We start from the raw sequence: 19,741 nt of genomic DNA on the forward strand, positions 1-19,741 counted from the left end.
GGAGCGGCTTCGGGTGTTTCCGGAAACCGCAGCGAGCCTGCTTGAAGTGGGCGGGGAAAGGCCTATGGGCGTGGCTGGAGTTCCCCGAGTGGCTTCGTAGATTTCCGTAAACAGAGCCGAAGCTTCGTCTTCGGAATCGAGGCGGCGCGCGCGTCCCCAGGAGTAATCTTCTTCGGGTGTTTCCGGAATTCACCCGTAGTCCGAGGCCAGGAGGAGGAGGCGCGCCCCCCGCCCGTACCTCGCCGCTTCGGATGTTTCCGGCTGCTGCCGGCGGAAAGAGCCGAGGGCCGGCGGTGGTGGCGGCCATGTTGGGAGCAGCAGGTCCGGCGGCGGCTGCCTGTGTGCCGGGCGCGGAGCAGTGCCGCTGAGGGCAGGGGAGGAGCGAGGCAGGCGGCCGGCTGCGGCGGCAGAGAGTAGGCGGAGCGGCGCGGCCCGGCCGAAAGGCGGCACAGCCCAGCCGGGGGTCGGGGGGGTGCGGTCCGGAGCCGCTCGGAGCCGGCGCGGCCTAGCCCGAGCGGCGCATCCCCGGGCTGGCGTGAGCGGCTGCCCGGCCTCCCCGCACCCCCGGCCGGAGCCCATGCGGCGGGTGCCCCTGCTGTGAGAAGCCCCGCCCGGCCGGGCTCCGCGCCTTCCCTTCCCTCCCTTCCTCCAAGCTTCTCGGTTCCCTCCCCTGAGATACCGGCGCCATGTCCAGCGCCCGGACCCCCCTACCCACGCTGAACGAGAGGGACACGGAGCAGGTAAGGAGCCCCGAGGGCTCCCCGAATTCTCTGGCTGGGCCCCTGCACCTTGCAGAGCCTCCTCCCTCCTCTGCTCTCCTCGTGCCCCTGCTGCCACCCTGCAAGCCTCGGCTGCCCTGTCATCTGGCTCTCGGCCTCGCACATCCCCCTCTCAGTCCCGTCCTGGGACCCACCTCGTCCCGACTCCAAGCTGCACACTTGCTGACCCCCGTCTCCCCTCACCGCCCTCCTGCGCTCTTCCGTATTATCTCCCTAGCTTCCCCTCCTCTTCCCTTTTTCTCTCAGGGGCCTTTTCTGGTCTTCCTCCACCCACGCTTAAAGCCGCCACCCTCCTGCTCCTCGAACAGCACCCCGCGATTTGCCCCAGATCGTTGTCCCCCTCTTCCTCCCATCTCTCCAGCCTCGCTTCTGCTCCTCCCGCACCGGTTCTCCCAGTCCCTGGTTATCACCCTCAGGGTCCTTGCCCCGGAGTGTGTTCTCGATCCCTCTCCTCTTCCAGTTCCCCCGCTTCCCCCCCCCCTTGCTTTTTTTCCCCCCTCTTCCTTCTCCAAATTGTGCTCTCCCTCATGCTTGCAACCCACCAGCTCCACCCTCATCACCTTTCCAAATGGTTCGCCTACTCTTTGCTCATCACTTTCCCTTCTTTTCTCCAGGAGCTCCCTGGTGCCTCGCGCTGGCATTTGTTGCTTCCGTGTTTCCCAGACTGCTGTCATGCGCATAGTTTTCCCACAGGTTGTCTTTGGGGTTCCAGTCTGAAGGGTTCCCTTCAGAGTCTGGATCCCTCGCGTTCTGCCCACCCCCACCCCCCTCCCACCCCCCAGGGGTTTGGCTGAAGTCTCTCCGCCTCCTGTTTCTCCCTGAGTGCTTTACCAGCCTGCTCCCTGGACTTGTCCTTTGGAGGGAGAACATTCCTCCAGCCCCACTTTATGGGGACAACCTGTTGCTGAGTCCTCTCCCCGGCCACGCTGCATTACCATCCTTGCCCTTCTGTCTTTTCACACCGCAACACGAGCCATGATGCCTTCTTGTGTCTTCACTCCTGGCTCTGTCACTTTTCATAGTTTCTTCCTCCTTGTTTGGTACCTTCCGGTTTCTCTGCCCTCACCCGGTCTTCCTCACTCTACCTGCCTCCGTGAGGCTTGCCTTCGTCTCCTCATTAGGCTCTTGCCTCCTTCACATCTGTTTGCCCCACCGAGGCCCCTGTCCTTTCCCTCCCGATGGGCTAGTCTTTGTAACTCGCCGTCCGGGCATTCAGCATGCTAGTTTCTTGAGCTATACGCCACCTCCTCCCCCCTCCTCGTCCTGGCAATCACTGCTATCATCTGTCACCCAAGCTTTAGCGTTTTCTGTGTCACCCTACCTGTGAGCTGAGAGGCGTCCGCTTTCCACCCCTCCCCTTTCTGTCACCATGTCCGGCGTCCCTTGCTGACTGCTGGCTGCTGTGTGGAGAGTCCCCTGCCTGGCACACCCTCGTTGGCGGAGAAGTTTACTAGGCCAGGAAAACTCGAGTTGAAAAAGGAGCTCTTCTCCCCTGGGGCTGCAGCGCTTTTTTTTTTTTTTTTTTTTTTTTGCATTTTCCTTTTCCTTTTCCGTTATTAGACCCTTTATGTTTTCCTGTCGCGCCCTTCTTTCTCCGCAGCCCGATAGAACCGTCGTTATGTTCTCTCGCGTGTTCACATCCTTCCCTGAAAAATCTTCCCTCGTTTCATTGTCCTACGTTTTTCTCTTGTGTCACCTCCCCCCACCCCCCACCTTGCTCTCTGTCACCTGGGCAGTCAGGAGCTCCACGAGCAACTGTGGCCCCGAGTTTTTCTCTGTGCTGGTTGACCCTTTCGTTACTGACGGATTGATTGCTTCTGGGGGTGAAATGAGTTGAGGGGGAGGGATGGTGAATTTCTGTTTCATCACTGGGTTTTGCAACTGGCTCTGCATGGGACTGAGGTCTTTGGAAACCAGAGCATGGTCTGTATCTCAGGGTCTTGCCCTCACTTGCCGGCTGTTTTCTCTCCTTGCCGGGAACCTCTTTTTCTAGGCTCTCTTGAGGTTCCCCATTCCATTCCTTTTCCTGTCGCACCCTCTGTGTTAGCAGGTAAACCCTGCTCACCAGAGAACTTTCCCAGACTGTTGATTATGAGCTGGTAGGAGGAGGCCAAGTGACTGACTGGCACCCTCAGGCATGTGGGGAGTGGTTGTGGAGTGCCTACTCTCTCCGCGAGGCTGTGGGGGGCATTGTGTTCAGCAAAGTAGAGTAACAGACTGCCTCAATGTGGTTTCTTTGTGCTGTTTACCAAATGTAAATGTATTCCCGCCGTGGTCTCTTTTTTTCTTGTGATGTGTGCATTGATTTCCTCTCTTCCCTACATGCCTCGAATACTGCTGAGCGCATAGTAGGAAGTCGGTGCACACCCGCTGATTCGGTGAGAGCTGATCGGGTGAGCCGGTCGGAACGGAAGCTGCCCCTTCGCTAACTTCGTCTAGAGCCACGGCTGCATACTTTGTCGTCCTGTTCCAAATTATGAATTACTCATCCTGTTTGCACTCTTTGTGGACTTAGGCTCCCCTGAGCCACTTCATCGCTCCTGCTGCCCGTCCTCAAGGTAGCCAGTCATACTATCTGCTCGATATTAAGTCTCGTCCCGGTGACAGCGCAGCCTTTGAAAAAGCTTGGATATACCAGCTACCGGCAGATGCCCGTATTTTTCAAACCAAGAGAAAAGACACGTAGCAGCCCCTCGCGTCACGAGGCCAGGGATGCCAGAAGCATTGGCCTCCTTTAGAATAGCTCGTTGCCACCAGGTAAGAGCAAGGACGCTGTCAGTCCTGTCGCTGTTCTAGTTGAAGTAGTCACAGAAGTTCAGTCGTTGCGGTAAATCCTAACGTTAGGAAATAAAAAGCAAGGGGTTTGGTTGGGCTGATCCCCTCCCCGCAAAGATTCTCTATCACTGTATTTAGGTTTAAATTATTTAAGCTGGTTTCCCCAGGAAATGGGTAAACTCTGCTGGTTGTCTTCAAGCTCCAATCTCTTTTTTAGCTCTTCCTCTCCCCCTTTCTTTAAAACATGTGGCTGATGAGAAGCTGTTTCCAGGAGCTCTTTGATCACATCTGAATTAAACACGCATAACACACACACACACACACAGAAAATGTTGAAGCATAAAAATAAACCTTGTACTGCAGGAAGATTGCCTGTTTGCTGTCGATTCTGCTCCTAGCACTGGAAGTGGGAGCTAAAAGAAAGTCAAGCCCCCCTCTTTAAGATGATTTTTGTGACACCAATGTCACAAAATGTGCTTTCGAATGTGGTTTCGAATGTGCTTTTTTCCCAGCTCTAGATGCTTCTTTCTTTTGCAGGAGGGTTGTGACCTGGGGCTGGTAGTTTTGGGGATTCTCAGTCTGTGAGCTGAGCTTTCTGCCCAGTTCTCCGAATGGCTCTGCTGGCCTGGAGGCTTGGCTGTGGTGACAGCAATCAGCATGTAGGATGCCTGTCCTCCAGCCAGCGGCGGCGGCAGCAATAGGCTAGGCAGGTGCGGAGAGGGGTCCAACTTCCCAGAGTTCACCTGCCGCTACCACGTGGAACACCTGGGAGGGGGGCTGCGTGACTTCAGAGCCGCCCCGCCTCTGGGCCTCAGGAACCACGAGCGAGAGGGCTTCCGGGGCTTCCGAGGGAAAAAATGGAGGCTTTCGGAGGCTTTCACTACCGGCCTCGCTTCTGCTGCAGTGCGCGAGGGAGGGGGGTCGCTCTCGTTCTTCTCCGGTGCGAGTAGCATTGTTTATTCTCTTGGGTGGTTCTAGGAAGAGGAGTGTGGAAGTCTGGATGAAGTGAGCAAAGCTGACTTACGGAATCCTGTAAAGAACAACCGAGCCGCTCCAGACACATCTCCCTTGGATGCCAGGGTTGATTCTGGCTGAACGTTGCCAACGCTGAATAATTTGGTTTTAGTGTCTCCTCTGGTAGAGAGCTCGGGTGGCTCTCATTTCACTCCATGCCTGTGAGCCGGGCGGTGCTGTGCTCTGCGTACGGACTCTGACTTCTGCCCTTTGACTCTGGCCAAGGGCTCCTTAGTGGTGCTGCCTTCTGATCAGGGATGTGGGTGGACGTCAGAGCATACATTCTCGCTTCCTGCGTGGCCCTAGAAATTAAGAGTGAGGCCTCGTTAGAGCGAGGGCTGTGGGAGTCTAGAGATCACAGAGTCGCTCGCCATACCGTGATCTTTGAACCCAGTGAAGGTAACCACTTAGTAAATTGTGATAATTTCTCTCTAATGTGTGGGCTTTGGGAAGTAGCTAAACAGATGGATTCAAGACAGTCGTTGAAACTTGGTCTGCTTTAGATTAAAATCAAGTTCACACAGGGATGACTGCATCTTTCAGATGGGTGACCAAAGACTGGGCCTGAGATTTCTTTTCATGGTCAGTGTCTTAACTGATGCCTGTGAGGTAGGAAAAAATTGAGAATTTGTTTGCCTGAGAGGTTTGCATCGTTAGGTCTCACGGGAGTCAAAAACTTCTCAGACCAGACCGTCTCCCCTTTGGACAGAACAGCCCAGCTCTCGGTGGGCATTTGACCAGGACTAACCCGTGCCTTCGTGAACTCTTTCCCATTGCGCACTTAGCCACCTGGCTGGCACTTCTCTCCTCCCAGGAGCTTCCGTGACTTTCCTACATATGTATTATGTCGACGGGAATGAATATTTTATGCCAAGAGTGCAGCCAAGCCTCAGACTCTGTGGCCCATTATCGACGAGTGGGGTGGGGGCTGGGCGCCACCTTTGGCCCCATGATAGCTCTGCTAAATGGGCTCCCCCCCACCACAGCAGCACTTTGAAGCCCATTAATGGATTGGGATGAAGTAACCTCCGCAGATGGGAAGGACGAGGAGGGTGGTTGTCCTTCCTTCCCCAAGACTGCCTGGTGAGGCTTTCCTGCAGTCACCGGGGCCAGCCCCAGCTCCGTCTGCTTAGTTAAGCTGTGGACTGTGGCTGCTAGGCTTTTGCTATGAGAGGAGGTAGAGAAAGGGCTTGATTCTCTTGTAGCCTCTGGTGCTGCCGGGTTTGCACTTTCCTATCAAAGCAGAAACCGAGAAGGATGTGGAAAGGGTGGGTGGAGTTTAACCTAGGCCTTCCTCCTTCAGCGGAAGTTCAGTGGTGACAAACCGCATAGGTGGCTGAGTTTCCTCCTGTTGATGGGAGACTCCAGCATTCGTACCTTTTTGCACTTACAGCTTGGATTCTCCAGGCTTCCTCGCAGCCTTCATCAAACGAGAGTGAGTCACTGCAGTGTTATCTCTGCCTTTTCCCCTTCTGTCTCAGCAAAGGGAAGAGGGAGCCTTTACAAACTTTGTGGGGGAGGAAAACACCCGTTTCCCACTTCTGGCATGGGAAGAGGCCATCTATCCCGACGTTAACTCTGAAATCTCTCACAATCGGAGCGGAATGCCACCACCCCGCTACAGCCCTCTTGGTGTAGGCATTGAATGTCATTGCTGTCTTTTAGGCTGTGATGGCCTGATTCTGAAACACCACGAGAGGATCTGGTGTCTTGGTGTCCAGTCGTCTTTCGGAGAAGGAGGCAATCCAGTTCCTTCTCTTGCCCCCTTGACCTGCTCCTCCTTGAGGGTGTAGAAGTAGATCCCTTCCTCTGTATGTCTGCCCTTTGCTAGAGGGTTTGAAGTTTCTCAGTCCCTGTTTCCTCTCCCTACTTGCATTTATCCCTACGTTTTTCATTAGAAAATGGCAAAAAGGGCAAAAACAAATGTGTGTCCTTTTGCTCATCACATAGTGAACCTTCCACTTCTAAAGCCCTGTAACCTCAGGTTTGGTAGGCGAGGGCGAGCCGGACACTGATGTTGATGGCTAGGTGAATCCTGAGGGACAACAGATAGGAGGGTGGAAGAAGGGGGGCGGGGAGAGAGGAGAAAGGGAGGGGTGTGTTCAGTGACTGGCTCCCAGCCACCTTTTTCTTTTTAACATGAGGAAGGCGGAGCAGACCAGAGGCTTCTCTGTAGAACCAGTCAAGCTGGTTTTGAGCAGCCTCGGCCTATTTTCCCCTGTGTTCTTTGGGAACTTGGCCATACAAAGGTCTGCCTCCTCTGGGGCTCTGCTCATTGAGGTGTGAGTCTGGATGAGGTCTGTAAACACCCCCATTCTCCCTCATTACTGAACCGGCCTCTGAGCACGAGTGGGCTTTCTCTACACCCAGTGCTGTTCAAGGCAACTTTGTCCTCCGCACCTGTCACTGGAAACTCTAAGATACAACTCCTTTCCTTGGACCCCCTTTGCAAGTCACAGCTTGGCCAAAGGCCCTCCAGCCTGGCCAGGGAAAAGCGATTGGGTTTGTGGTTTATGGATCGGGAACTGACTCCTGGCTCTTGTGATCTGGCTGCTAAATCCACTGAGGCCCCAGTCCTTTTGGCTTGATGCAGTGGGACTGTCTGTCCAGGCCTGCTGGGGAAGAAAAAAGGAGAGAGAATAGTTTTTGGTCTTTGGCAGCTCAGGAGGTTAACAGTTTAAGTGTGTTCCTGATCAGGTACCCGTAGGAAAGGTGGGAGTCATCAGTCACCACGTGCTGGCACTTCCTGAACAGCAGCAGGAAGCCTTTCTCAGGGGAAAGACCTAGGATTCTGAGGCTCCTCTGACCATCAGAGCTACTAATACAGCAGGATTGTTTTCCCAGTCCCCCAGTAAACGGAAAACTCCCATGTCCGAAAGTTTGGTGATTAATGAGTGAAACCACCTGCAAACATAGTTCCAGCCCTTGTCCTTGCCCTTGCCCTTGGGGGGCAGGTTGCTTCTGTCACTGCTACAATGATCTACTCATTGCTTCTCTTGAGCACCATTTCACTGAGGGTTTTGGTTACTGATACTCTGTGTAAAGGGGGGCTCCTTTTCCTGCACCTTCTTTAGACCCAAGGATCTGCTGGCCCTCCCTTACCCCCTATCACTCCCCCCCACCCCCCCACCCCCCCACCCCCGCCAGATGGCCATCATCCGAGTGTCTTTGCATGTGGTGTTGGATGTGCTTGTGACTTGCTGCTTCGTTTGGGCCCACAAGTGTTTGAATGACTGGTTCTGTAGTCACAGGAAGTGGGGCCCCATAGGCCTGCTTGGTCTAGCAGTAGCATTCTAATTGAGTTGAGCTTATGGCGGAGTGGAAAGGAGATCCCAGCACTTGGGGACTTCTAATAAGTGGTATGTTCTGGTTAGAGCAGGCTCTGCAGCTTGATTCCCCTGTGCTGGAATCTTGGTCAGCCTCTACTGTGACCCTGGGCTTACCTAATTGTTCCAGGCCTGTTAGCTCACCTGTAAAAAAAGGAGTAATGATAGTCCCTATCTTGTAGGTATAGTTGTTGTGAGCATCAGAGAAGTTAACGATTATAAAACACTTTAAAACAACACCTGGCAGGATGTAACAATCCTCATGATCACCGTTCTTAGTTGAGCGACTTGGTGGGTTTTCTCTGAACACCACACAACTCCAGGTCAGTATGCGTTGGAAATTCTCTGTAATTGATTGAAAGATTTCTTGGTTTCTTTTAGTCGTTAGGGTCCCTCAGATGCTTTTTCCAGCATTAAAAAAAAAATTTGTGGTTGTTTATTTTACTTTATTTGTTGAAGCTAGCCAGCTATCTGAATAGAATGCTTTTGGAAAGGTTTATGTGCTATTGAGATCATTTTAAAAAATGGGGGTGCGTTTATTTACAAGATATCAATATCAGGTGATTTTATTGATTAACAAAACGAAACAACCCAAAACACTACCTTCTACCTGCCCATACTTCTGTGTCGTGAATGGTAATGGTGGTGGTGGTGGTGTGTGTGCGGCCTCATCAAGGGAGGATCCAGATCCAAAGTCAGCAGACCATGGGTTTTTTTCTGAGTGCTGGGATCCAGCCGATCGCATGGGATTTTTTTCCATGTTCCTTTCTTCAGGTGCAGTATTTACCCTTTGGCAACAGGAGAAAGAAAGCTCCCTGTTTCTCTTAAAGACCACATGGGAACTTAGCAGCTAATGATTTTAGGTTCCCTTTTCACTAGCAAAGAGGCCTTCAGGGGCAAGCCCTTGTTATCTCTGTTGGCTTCTCTGCAGTGAGAAGAAAGCCTCCCCTTTGTGAGGCCTGGAAGGGTCACAGCCATTTCTCGGCTGCCCCTGTGAGTTTGTGGACTTTGAATCTTGGGCTGAGATTTTGGTCTCGGTTGGTTCCTTGTTTATCTTTGTCTCTCTTGCGGCTCCTAGAGCCTGAGCGCCTGGTCAGAACAGCAAGTAACTTGCTTAGTTTTTTCACACTGCAACTGCAGCCCAGGAGAAAGGTAACAGTGTCGCCTCAGCTCATCAGGGAATGTTTCTTTGACTGTGTTTTCCTCTTTCTTTTGACCTCTCTGCTGACTTATCTCACTTCCTTTTTTTTTTTTTTTTTTTTTTTCTGTTTGGTTTCTTTGAACTCTGTTCCTTCATTACCGCTGTCCATCTCGGGTTTTCATCTCTGTCCCCCTCTGCCTTACCTGTTTCTATGCCTCTTTTGTGGCATGGCTCAGGAGAGGAGTTCTGATAGTCTGAGATCTCCTTCGTGTATAGAATCCCAGTACCACCCAGTCCTTTCTCCTGTTCCTCTGATTTCTGTAAAGTTAGGGATTTGCAGCTTTAGCACACGTTTTCTTTTTATGTCTCTGGAGCCACCTTCCTTAGTAAAGCCAGGCCTGGCGATCTGACAGCTTATTAGGGTCGGCATCCTAGTTTCCCTGGTGATAGGGTCTGAGCCAGTTCTGGGCCGTTTCCTCTGGCCTATCCGGAATGCTGCAACGCTGGATCCTGTCTTGGGAGGGATCTGAGGTGGCACTTGTGAATTTTGGCAGTGCGATATTGAATGTGGTCCCCAAAGTGTGGTTTGAGGACCCTGGGGCTCCCTGAGGTCCATTCAGTGGTACACGAAATCAAAGTGAGTTTCATCAGAACAAGAACGCAGTATCTGCTTTTTACCATTCAGGCTCTGTCCGTACACAGTGGAGTTTTCCAGAGGCTGAATGATGTGTGCTGACATCATCACTCTTGGCTAATGAAATGTGTGCTTTTGTATTCTTGTGTTTTCTAGAATTTTTAAGGTAGTCCTTTAAGGTATAAATAGAGATGTTTTCAGTGATGCGCTCAGTTTGTTTTCAGTACTTCTCTGGGACCCTTACTATCTTCCTTCAGTTGTGCCTGCTCTAAGCCCTGTAAACCTCGTTATTGTCCTGGAAATCATTAGTTTGATATCCCACCATTTTCCTGGCATCTTTGAGGAAACACAGTAAGAAGTAAGAGCAGCTTGTAAAACGTACTCGTAAAAACTTTCGGGAAAGCTTCTAATTTTAAAAATTGTACTTACAACTTACTTTAGCACTTTATTCTAACAGAGGAAAATTTATCATATTTCTCTTATATTCAAGGATGGATTGTTGACTTTAAAAAGGGAGATTAGAAGACTTGCAACCTCTGTTTACTGAAATGGACATATCAACAAGTGAATGGGAGGAGTCTGAAGAGTCTAGGCCAAACCGTAAATAAGAAATTAGAAGAGATGACACTGTAGCGAGAGCTATCTTCTCCTCAGCTTTATAGATGTTAATAACGCACTTTATTACGTCTTACGCAACCGAACACAGTTCAGGTAGTGCTGTAGTGCCAGTTCAGGTGCATCATCATGTCAAGACCGATCATTCAAAGTTGAAAGAAAAAGGAATCGAGAACTTTTGGTGTATACACCATGAGCTCTTTAAAAGCCAAAATTTGCTCCAGCTTTTCAACCTAGAAGTGAAAAAAAAGTCACTGACTCTTACAGGACAAGTTCGGACGTTCTTTGGCTGGAAAAGCCCACCCGGTAGCCGAGAGACTAAGAAGGTCTTGAACGGCAGACGTTGCCGAACGCCCGCTGGGTGGAGAGTCCGTGAAATGCAGGGCAGTGCCGCTTTGTGTGTACCACAACTCGTCGAATCAAAGATTTAGGTACGAATGTGAAGACTGAGTTCACATCTTGTTTACAGAATTGTACTTTTGCCTTACAAACGAGATTTACAGACGTGGCTCAACTTGTGTCAGCACCAACTACGCTTCAGAGAATTTTCCTTTACGTGAACGCTCAGCAGTGAACGCGAGTAGCGATAAATATGCAACGGGTTGAATAACTCTCTTGACTTTCATGGTTCATCCTGGAAGAACTTCGTTTCCGTTTGCACTGTTGCACAGAAGTAATGGCAGAGAAAATCGCTGGCGGCGTAACGTAAATCGAGGCAGTGGCACCGAACTCTGCTAGCGATCGTAGTCGTGAACTTCTCTCCTGCTAGACACTTGTGGTTTAAGGAGGGGAAGGGCATTTTCACTTGAGTGTGTCCTAAAAATTATTAATTTTTATTAAGTCTCAACCCTCTAATAAAAGTCTCTTTAATATTTTGAGTGATGAAACGCCAAGTATCTATGGGGCACTGGTGCCGTATCCCATCGTACAGTGACGGTCTTGAGAAAACGTACTAGTGTGTTGGAGCTGAGCCAGTTGCATGGATCATCATCTTAACTTGAAAGATCAACTACAGTTATTCACACTTGAGTATTTAGTGGACATTTTCTTGCAAGTGAGCGAAGTGAGTCTGTCACCGTTGCCAGGGATAAAAGTCAAGCTTTCAAGCAAAAATGAGAATTTTCAAAAACTTGGATTTGTCGAAGACGTTTTTGACGAGATCAGTGGTAAAATTAGTAGAATGTGATCTTTTGATATTGTATGAAATGTCAATATTTGGAAATTCTGTATAATTCAATGAAGGCATATTTCCCAGATTGCCAGTAGGTAAAAGAGCCATTCAAAGTGCAAGATGACCGGTGTATTTTAACATAAAAAGTACACAGCAGATTCATTGATAGGAGCGTCTAGGGGGCTCAGTCGGTTGGGTGTCTGACTCTTGATTTCGGCTCAGGTCATGATCTCACGGTTCGTGAGATTGAGCCCCATGTTGGGCTCTGCGCTGAGAGCATGGAGCCTGCTTGGGATTTTCTCTCTCTCTCTCTCTCTCTCTCTCTCTCTGCCCCTCCCCCCGGCCCCAGAACAAATAAGTAAACTTAAAAAGAAAAGATTCATTGATAAAATTGCAGATTGCAACTAGCTTTTAAAAACTACTACTTTTGAGTTTGGGTCTGGTGTCAAAGAAGAAAATTCTGAAAAGCTATTACACTCCATTTTCCAGCCACAGGTCTATATGAAGTGAGATTTTTCTTCATATCTTACAACTGGAGCAGCAGATTGAAACACATCGGATGCGGAAGCAGATATAAGAAGTTGGTGCTCTTTCATTAAGCTAGACATTAAAGAGATGTACAACAGTGTAAAACAGTGCAGCTTTTGCCGTGAATTTAATTTTGTTTTTGAAAGTACGGGGTTTTTTTTGTTTTTTTGGTTTTTTTTTTTTTGTAAAAAAAATAGGTTGTTTGTATAAACATGTAATGGGTTTATTGTTTTGAATGAATTAATAAAAATATTTTTTAAATCACCATTTTAGTTTCTAATAAGGTAGCTGTCGATAACTATAACCCACGTAAACCAAAGATTTGTGCGGTCCTCAGTAATTTTTTTTAAGAGCGTAAAGAGTTCTTGAGACCAAAAAGTGAGAAAATTTTTGTTTGTAGACAAAACTTGAGTCGATTGACCGTCTTGGGTTGGGTACTTGCAGTGACTTCATAGGGATCCTTGTTTACCATTCAGGCTGCCATACGTCCCTGTCTGGGCCTCAGAGACTTTGACCCAAGCTACCTTATTTCCTTCTAATGCGTATAGCATTGGCCCCATGGGGGTTTGTTGTTGTTTTATCAGTGGTTCCTTTTATTCCCTTTCTGCCTTTTTCCCTAATTTTTTTTCTTTCTCTCATTTTTCTTTCTCTTTATTCCTCTCTTTTAAGCCCCCCCCCCTTTTTGTCATTTTTTTCTTTAGTTTTTTAGCATGGGGGTTTTTGGGGTTTTGCCTGGCATTGTGTTTTGATTGGATTATGAGATCAGTTCATGGGGCGGACTTCCTTTGGTATGTGTGAAATTGTGGTTTGGCAAACACAGTTTTTTCATTAAAAATAAGTAACTCATGTTTACATGTAATGGGTTTATTATGTTCCTTTATTTTTTATTTTTAATTTTTTTTTGACATTTATTTTCGGGAGACAGAAAGATAGAGCATGAGCAGGGGAGGGTCAGAGAGAGAGAGAGGGAGACACAGGTTCTGAAGCAGGCCCCAGGCTCCCAGCTATCAGCACAGAGCCTAATGTGGGACTCCAACTCACAAGCAGTGAGTTCTGACCTGAGCTGAAGTCAGACGCTTAAGCCACGGAGCCACACAGGTGCCCTTATTATGTTCTTTTAAACGAATGGCTACATCTTGAAATCTTTTTTCTTATTTTCTTTTCTCTATTATCTTTTCTCTATTTCTCTTATTAATACAGTAAATGTTAATAGATATAATCTACATAAACAAATGCTTTTTGGGGACTCAACTATTTTTAATCGTTGCAGGGAGTTTCTGAAACCAAAAAGCAGAAGAATCCTAGTTGTAGACAAAACTTGGATGAATTCTCCCTGGCTTTGCTTGGCCAGTTCATTGGTAATTTCATAAGAAACCATTTTGCAGTTCCCAGCCCCTGCCTAGTCCTGGCTGTGCCTCAAAAAGGCACTCGCTGCCTTGGTTTTCTGTTGTTCTAGCTGAGGAAGGGGATTTTCAGCTACCTGAGGAACTGTGACCAAAGTTGGCTCCTTTTCTCTTCAAAAACAGAGCATTGACCTTGTAAGTTTTTTTAAACAGTTATCTTTTTTAAATTTTGAGATAATTTTAAATGAAAAGTTGCACAGCTAACCCAAAGAGTGCTTGGACGTTCTTCACTCAGCTTCCCCTTGCGTTAACATCTTCTATAACCACAGAACACGTATCAGAACTAAGAATTAACCTCAGTATAATACTATCAACCACAGTACAGAACTTGCTCAGATTTCATCAGTTTTTCCACTGATGTGCTTTTTCTTTTCCAGGACCCAGTACGGGCTTTAATTGTCATGTCCCGTAGTCTCCTCAAATCTGTGACCATTTCGGGGCACCTGGGTGGCTCAGTCGGTTAAGCGTCCGACTTTGGCTCAGGTCATGATCTCACGGCTCGTGAGTTCGAGCCCCACGTCAGGCTCTGTGCTAGCAGCCCAGAGCCTGGAGCCTGCTTCATGTTCTATGTCTCCCTCTCTCTCTCTGCCCCTCCTCCGCTCATGCTGGCTCTCTCTGTCTCTCAAAATAAACATTAAACAAAAATTTTTTTTTAAAATCTGTGACCATTTCCTTAATCTTCCCAGGTCTTTTATGACGTTGACAGTTTTGAAGAGTACTGGTTAGTTTATAGAATGTTCCCTAATTATGGTAACCTAAAATTTTCTCATGGCCTGGTGCTTTAACTCCCATGTTTTCATTGTGGTAAAATACACGCATCAGATTTAGCGTTTTAATCTTCTCTTTTTAATATTTCATTTAAGTTTATTTTTAATTTTTTTTTTAATGTTTGTCTCTGAGACAGAGACACAGCATGAGTGGGGGAGGGGCAGAGAGAGAGGGAGACACAGAATCCGAAGCAGGCCCCAGGCCCCGAGCTGTCAGCACAGAGCCTGATGCGGGGCTCGAACTCACAAACCATGAGATCATGACCTGAGCCGAAGTTGGTCGCTCAACCTCGCTCAACCGACTGAACCACCCAGGCGCCCCAAGTTTATATTTATTTTTGAGACAGAGAGAGGGGGACAGAGGATCCGAAGCGGGCTCTGCTGACAGCAGATAACCCAATGCGGGGCTCGAACTAAAAAAAATCGCAGGAACATGACCTGAGCCGAAGTCAGATGCTTAACCGACTGAGCCACCCAGGTGCCCACCCCCCATTTTTATCTTCTAAGTCGGGTGGCATTCAGTACATTCACAATGTCATGTAACCATCTACTATTTCTAGAAGTTTTTCATCATCCCAAACAAATTCTGTATCAATTAAATAGTAACTCTCCATCTCCCGCTCCCCCAGTCTCTTGTAAACTTTATTTTACTTTCTGTCTCTATGGATTTGACAACTCTAGGTACCTCATGTAAGTTGAATCATACAGTATTTGTTTTTTGTGTGTCTGGCTCATTATACTTAATGTTTTCAAGGCTCATCCGTGTTGTAGCTTTAATTCCATTTTAAAAGTTCACTTGGGTTTTCCTACGATGGTATGTATTGAGTTGATATGTTAGAAAATATAGTTATTAAGATTATGTTGTAATTGGCTTAGTGATATTATTTTAAATGAATTAATAGACAATGTAGCATTTTCTAAGTTTTAGTTAGAATACAGTGCGTAGACCCACATAAAGAAAAGCGATTTGAGGTCCTTAGTAGTTCAGAGTATAAAGGGTTTCCAGACAGAAGTGTGAGAATATCTTTTGTAGACCGGCATTGGGCTTGATCATCCCTGTTCTTGATTGGTTGGCTACTTGCTATGACCTCATACTGAGCCTTTGTTTTGCAATTCCCAGGGTCCTGGCTGGGCTGCAGGAAGGTACTTGCTGCCTTGGTTTGCAGTCATTCTAGCTGAGGAAGCTGGTTCTCAGTGACCTGAGGGACTTTGACCAAAGTTGGCTTTTTTCCTCCTTCCAATATAGAACATTGGCCTTTGTTTCCCCATTAAAAAGATCATTTGGCTTACTTGGATTTCATTATGACGGATTTTTTTTTTTAAGCTTATGCATTGGCTATTGGTCAATTCCAAATTTGAAAACTGCAAAGCTTGCTTAGCCTCTATCCTTGAAGAACCTTGGTGCCTGGAATAGCTGAAGGCTGGGAGGCTCCAGTCACCCACTGTGGCCAGAACACCCAACATTCTGTTCCCTGGGTGGCTGCAGAGCCTACACACTTTGTTCCTGTTTCTTCTGTGCTTAACTCCTTGTTGGCCCTGTTTCTTAAACATGCTGCCAAATCTGACACTTAACAGAGATACGCTTAATTCCCCCCCCCCCCCCCGCTCCCCCCCCCAGATTTGGTGTGTAACAGTGTGAACTTTGCTTGATGAGTCTTTAAGGGACAGGTCAAATAGCAGTGGATACATAGTTTCTAAGGTATCCTATGGGGGTGCCTGGATGGCTCAGATGCTTAATGGGCTGCCTCTTGATTTCGGCCCAGGGATTGTGGGATCAAGTCCCATGTCAGGCTCCACACTGTCAATGCAGAGTCTGGGATTCTCTCTCCCTCCCTCTCTGCGCCTCCCCCCCCACGCCCTTTCCGCACCCCCCCCCAACCGGCACATGTGTACACACTATCTCAAAATAAATAAATATTTTTTGTAGGGTGCCTGGGTGGCTCAGTCGGTTAGCGTCAGATGTTGGCTTAGGTCATGATCTTGCAGTTCGTGGGTTTGAGCCCCACCTCGGGCTCTGTGCTGACAGCTCAGCCTGGAGCCTGCTTCAGATTCTGTGTCTCCCTCTCTCTCTCTCTACCCCTCCCCCACCCCTATCCCCACATTGGGTCTCTCAAAAATAAACGTTAAAAAAAATTTTTTTTTTTTTTAAAATTTTAAAGTATCTTACGATTCTCAGCCTTGTTCTTTTGCTTGCACTCACCCTCCAATGTCCATGGAACCTCTGACTTTGGAAGGCTTCCCTTGGGACCGCTAGTGGTAGACCTTTGGGCCTCCTCTCATAGTTACTTGTACCAGCTTTAAGCAAATCTTTTTAAATTCATCTCATTTGTTCAGAATCACTTCTCATCGGGTCATTAAAAAACACTGTTTAATCAGGTGCTTAACTTATATCAATTTGAGTCTACAGATAGACTTGCGGGATTATAGCTCCATTCCCCATCACTCAGCAGTCCCATAATCCTCTGCTTTTTACACAAAGCTTACTTCTTTTCAGATTCACATGTGGCTTTCATTCCAATTCCAGAATTGAACTTGATGTGCTTTTCTCTCTCTCTTCGGCCGCTGGTCTGTATAGAAGATAGACTTTTGCTTTCAAAGGAGATTTGTTCACTCTATTAGCTAAGGCAGCGACTCAGTAACGGTGCCTCTTGGACGGCCCTCTAGTACATTAGTCTTCCAAGTGGTTGGGGAACTCTCAAAGGGAATGGACTGAGTACTTGAAGGGTCGACCACCCCTGCCCGTTGTCACTCACGGGGCACGGTCTGCTCTGAGGCTGGCGTCGTTAGCTGTGGAGATAATAATAGCCTGTACGTATTGAACACTTACTTTGTCCCAGACGCTTGTTTAGCTGTTTTACATTGATTAACTCATTTAGTCTGTGTGAGATGGTGGGTCTTAGTGAGGAAATAGAGGAAATAGAGGTGAGGAAATAGAGGCCCAGAAATGTTGAATAGCTTGTTTGTTACAAACCCAAGTGGTCCAGAGGGCATCAGTGTCAGAGCAAGACTTTATTAACTGTGGCAAATCCTTTGGTTCTGTTTTCAGCCCTGTCCGGGCAGTAGGAGACAGATAGATACCTTAGGATTCGCTCCTAGTCAGCATGGGGCCGGCTCAAGAGTTAGTTGTTTCTTCCTGCCCTTCGTGGCCCTAGGGGTACAGACGCAGCTGGCCAGGCTCACCTCCCCTGGCGTACAAGAGCTATGGGAAACTTTTTAAAAAACTTTATTATTTAACCCTCGCTTCTGGTCGCCCTCTTTGCTTCTGATTGCCCTCTTTATCTCTTCTCATCTTCCGGAATTTCAAGAACCGTTTTTAGAAAAGCCAGAATTCTGAGACCTAAAATGAGTAACTAACAAGTAAGTACTGAGCTCGTAGCATGGGACGGCTTTGATCCCTAGATTTGACTGCCCTACTCTGTAGCACCCGTGAAATGCTGGGATCCTAGAATGCTCTTTGTATGCGCTCCCACACCCCTGCTCCCCCCAGAAAGAAAAAAGCTGTTGTGCATGGGTATTAACTGTGTACGTTTTATCACGAAAATAATGTTCTCCCTTTACAACCGTCTACATGCCACTTACACAGAGGCCCGGAGCCACTTGCTTTTAGCCTTGACTGCCAAGGGCACTGAGCACCGTAGCTGGTAGTACCAGGCCGCTGTGTGCATTTGGGACGTGCCAGTGCAATCCTGGGAGCTGAGCTCTGGCAGTCCTGCTGTGCCTCTTTATCCCACTGCTTGTTTTATATGCCACTACTTCCTGTTTGCTTTTGTTCAGTCTTCGTCTGGCTCCCTCCTCTCTCCTGAGGCTGGTGCCCCCAGCTCTGCTTCTGGATCTCCGGGACCTCTGCTCTTTCTTAGAGCGACTGCTCTGTGCCCCTCTGTGGAATTTAGTTCACTTGAGTTTATGCGTTTATGGTTTGATTCACTTGCTTGTCTCCCCCGGACAGCGGTGCCTTTTCTTTTAACGGTAGTGCCCGTCAGACGTTTTGAGGTTTCTTAGCAAAGTGCTGAAATTTTAAGGCTATTTTAAGATGCCAGCGTGGGGTGAGTAAAGTGGCCGCCGCTGTCCTTACCCACTTGTGCCCCTCTTGCCGCCCTAGCAGAGAAAGAGAGGGAGTCCGACCAGGAGTGTATTTGTGTTCAGACCTCATTCGCTTCTCCAAGACCACGGTTGCGTGCCATTTCTAAATTACTTTCTTTCTGTTACGGGGTAAAACCAAGGTCCACGTAAATGACTTCAAGAAGCAAAGCCTGACAGCTTTCTTATGAGTGGTCTCCCCCTCCCCACATCCCATCTCCAGCACATTTTTATCTCTCAGCAGAGGTAGCTGCTGTTCACACACAGGTAGGTATTCTTTAGAGAGTGCATGGCAGTGTTTTCTTGCTAATAGAAAGGCTGTCGTAATGGGTTAGGTCCATAGGGGCTCGGCCTTTCTATACTTGTATTCCCAGGAAGAAAAATCTCTACCTTAATTACCACATCACACTGGCAGAGAGGTGTGGCTGCTAATTGATTAGATGACAGTCCTTTGCGTTGATGCGGAACCGTTAGGGTGGTTGGGTTTCGTTTTGTTTTTAAATAAACAAATAGATTTGAGCTAGGTAAGTTTATTTCGGAGAGATGAAGTCCTGAGGAGGGATTTCCCTTTATGAATCTCGCGTGTTTAGTGCCGTTTCTATGTCCCTATTGTCTAACCTGGTAGTAAGCGCTAAGTTGGCTTTTCTTGCCATTTTGGGGCACGTGGGGAATAGGTCGTTTCCTCCCCTGTGTCTCCGGCGTGCTCCCTTTCTGCTGGGTACAACAAGATTCCTTTATTTGGTTTGCTTGTCCTTCCCTCCTGTCTTGGAATGGTTGAACTCTATTCTGAAATATATTTTTAAGATAGCGTCTAAAAGCAAACACCCTGCCTTCCTTGAAACCACAGAAACTGCTTGTGAAACAGCCGACAGGGCCAACCGCCAAGTCTGCACTGTTAACCCACCCTGATGACAAATGTCAGACACTGAGGGCGCACCGTAGTCATGACTGGTGTGAGGGTTTGCTCAGTAATAAATGTGTAGGTGCTGAGCTCCCGGTTTCACATCCAGAAGGCCCACATAATAATATTCTTCATGGTGAACCATTCCGGGAGAGTCTTGTGTAGCTAATCTGCTGTCTACTATACAGGAAAGGTTTAAAAAAAATTTTTTTTAATGTTTTTTATTTATTTTTGGGACAGAGAGCTTGAGCAGGGGAGGGGCAGAGAGAGAGGGAGGCACAGAATCTGAAGCAGGCTCCGGGCTCCAAGCTGTCAGCCCAGAGCCCCACACGGGTCTCCAACTCATGGACTGAGATCATGACCTGAGCCGAACTCGGACACTTAACCGACTGAGCCACCCAGGTGCCCTTTTTAAAAAAAAAAAAAAATTTCTTTTAATGTTCATACAGGAAAGGTTTTAAACAAACCAATTCCCATTCCTCCTCACCTACTTTTTTTTTTTTTTTTTTAATTTCAGGAAGTGATTTTCTTTTGAGGTGATTTGGACCAAGCTTCTTACCAGCTTTTCCCATTTTTTTTTTCAACGTTTATTTATTTTTGGGACAGAGAG

The 19,741-nt window shown here is 47.9% G+C and overlaps 1 protein-coding gene across 1 annotated transcript in view; it reads left to right on the top strand.

The window, feature by feature from the left end:
• The window catches only part of MARK2 (microtubule affinity regulating kinase 2), a 57,175-nt gene continuing 37,434 nt past the window's right edge, over positions 1-19,741 (top strand). The window contains exon 1 of the mRNA XM_040465941.1: positions 1-740. Within this exon, the coding sequence (XP_040321875.1) occupies positions 687-740 (54 nt within the window). The 5' untranslated portion in view covers positions 1-686. The remainder of the gene's footprint in view (positions 741-19,741) is intronic.

Source organism: Herpailurus yagouaroundi, unplaced genomic scaffold (assembly GCF_014898765.1).
Source record: "Herpailurus yagouaroundi ecotype Mexico unplaced genomic scaffold, PumYag 569, whole genome shotgun sequence".
In the NCBI taxonomy this organism is placed as follows: Eukaryota; Metazoa; Chordata; class Mammalia; order Carnivora; family Felidae; genus Herpailurus; species Herpailurus yagouaroundi.